This window comes from Puntigrus tetrazona, chromosome 23 (genome assembly GCF_018831695.1).
Source record: "Puntigrus tetrazona isolate hp1 chromosome 23, ASM1883169v1, whole genome shotgun sequence".
Lineage (NCBI taxonomy): Eukaryota > Metazoa > Chordata > Actinopteri > Cypriniformes > Cyprinidae > Puntigrus > Puntigrus tetrazona.
In genome coordinates this window covers 16,639,680-16,641,684 of record NC_056721.1, presented here as the reverse complement: position 1 = coordinate 16,641,684, position 2,005 = coordinate 16,639,680, and the positions used below count along the sequence as shown (strand labels likewise).

General features: G+C 39.4%; 1 protein-coding gene across 4 annotated transcripts in view; it reads right to left on the bottom strand.

Moving 5' to 3' along the window:
- LOC122328551 (cyclic AMP-dependent transcription factor ATF-7-like) overlaps positions 1 to 2,005 on the bottom strand; it is a 33,710-nt gene that overhangs the window by 27,471 nt on the left and 4,234 nt on the right. The window contains exons 7-9 of one of the 4 annotated variants that reach the window (XM_043224302.1): positions 1,462 to 1,581; positions 597 to 746; positions 262 to 450 (exon numbers count right to left, since the gene is read on the bottom strand). The exons of the other annotated variants lie outside the window; for them this stretch is intronic. Coding sequence (XP_043080237.1) covers positions 262 to 450; positions 597 to 746; positions 1,462 to 1,581 — 459 coding nt within the window. The remainder of the gene's footprint in view (positions 1 to 261; positions 451 to 596; positions 747 to 1,461; positions 1,582 to 2,005) is intronic. 4 annotated transcript variants of the gene reach the window in all.

Sequence of the window (2,005 nt, the reverse complement as noted above, 5' to 3'; positions counted from 1 at the left end):
AAAAAGTTTTGCATTACAGACGATGATTTGCTACAAATTGGTCACATAATTGTTGTGCTAACAAAAACTCTCAAATCTGAACTTTTCTTACACAAAAGCAACAAAACATCACAGTTGTCATTGTTTTCGTTTCAACCTTGACTTTTTAGATAGAAGTTATGGACAAAAGCAGTGATTCATGGGATACAGGATCCCGCACAGTATGATCAATCTATCAGAGCTCATTCATAGAATAAAAAAAGGCCTTTGGCACACACTAACCGACAGCGAGACGTTGATGGAGGTGAGTTCTTCGGCCTTCTTCTCCAGAGAGCTGACCCATATCTTGCGCTTCTGTCTGCAACGAGAAGCTGCTGCCCGGTTCCGCTCCAAGAAGCGCTGCCTCCTCTCATCGGGGTCGTCATCAGCCGTCCTCCGCCTGCGACCTCCGGTGGGCTGAGCGGGTGACACCTGAACACAGCAGGGCAGAGTAAACACGGATGTTTACTGCGTAATGCCACAGCGAAGTGAAAAACTGCTCCCTCGACAAACACAAAGGCATCTGTTGTACATATAATGTTTACACTCAACAGTTGGAGTGTGAAGACACCCCATACCTGCGGCTGAGCAGGGGACGGGGCGTCTGGATGCTGGACCAGCAGCTGGCTTTGCTCCGCTCTCTGAGGGACCATCGCACTGGACCCCATCGCCACACCAAGACAACCCTGAGCTGTGGGCATCTGCTGAGATAATGCTGCCTTCAACCTCTGAGGACAACAACAAAAACATCAGGGTAATATGGCACAAGATGGCATTCTGTCTAATTATAAGGCAGCTTACAGCCACAGCATTCAACTTTATTTCTCTTTCATGTGGAACGGGCATTTCATAAAACTGTCGACCGCAACTCATCAAGCACTGAGAGAAATCATGTGACAGAAAGGAAATAACAGTGTGAACTTCTGCATTTTATTTCTATAGTTTAGGACGGTCATCTAGATTTTTTTTTGGCTCCGTGGCTTTTCTTTTTTTAAAGCAAGCACCTCTCAAGAAACCAAGAAACGTTATTTATAAATAACAAAGTAATCATAGACACAGTAAAATTTGTTGCGTTTTTTTACACTGAACTTTTTCTAGTGCTATTTATTTATTTATAATATTTTATTTACTATTATAGTACTTATCTGAATTGCCTTTAATTGTTATATTTCAGTTTTAGAACTTGCACAGCCCCACTAGTTGTCATAACACCCACCAGCTAGCCTACTATGAAAATAGTTATTTTCTGCATATTCTTGTATAACAAGTATATTTGAAATACAGACTGTTTGTTCCAACAGTCTGTGTTTGTTTGTTGTGAAAACTATCACCCATGTGATGTGCTGGATAAAGGCTTTCAACATGGAACACTAAGCAAGGCATCGGAGTGTTCAGCAAAATGATCCACAGGCTGGATTATGAAGGAAATAGATTTGCCCTCACCATCTTTGCCTCATTGTGGGGGTTATAGCCTGAGGGTGAAGACGAGCCGCTGCTGCTGCCTCCTAGTGGAGGGCCGGGAATTCCTGGAATGTTGGGCACCATGCACAGGGGCCTTGCCAGCTACACCACAAACACAAAACATAACATGAGGCAAATTATGAATGGCTCTAAAGATCAGATATGACAGCTCGCTATTAAAGGTTTAGCTTTTGAAAAGCAGACTTTGTTGATTTGAAATATGTTATTGAAACATCGTTCTGACAGTTGGAGATTCAGTCTTCTTATATGAGAAAAAAATTTAAACTAACTTTTTGTAAATAAAAATGATTAAAAAATAATTAATACTAAAAATATTAGATTACATTTTGCATTTGTCCAGTTTTTGTTTCAATTTTAGTTTTTAGTAAATTTGTAACTTGTTTTGTCATTATGTTAGTTCTATTTAATTTTATATTCTGTTTAACTATCTTAGTATTTTAATTTTTATTTGTTTAAAAGGCAACATGTTTTTTCCCCCACATAATATAATATATTTATATTAGAT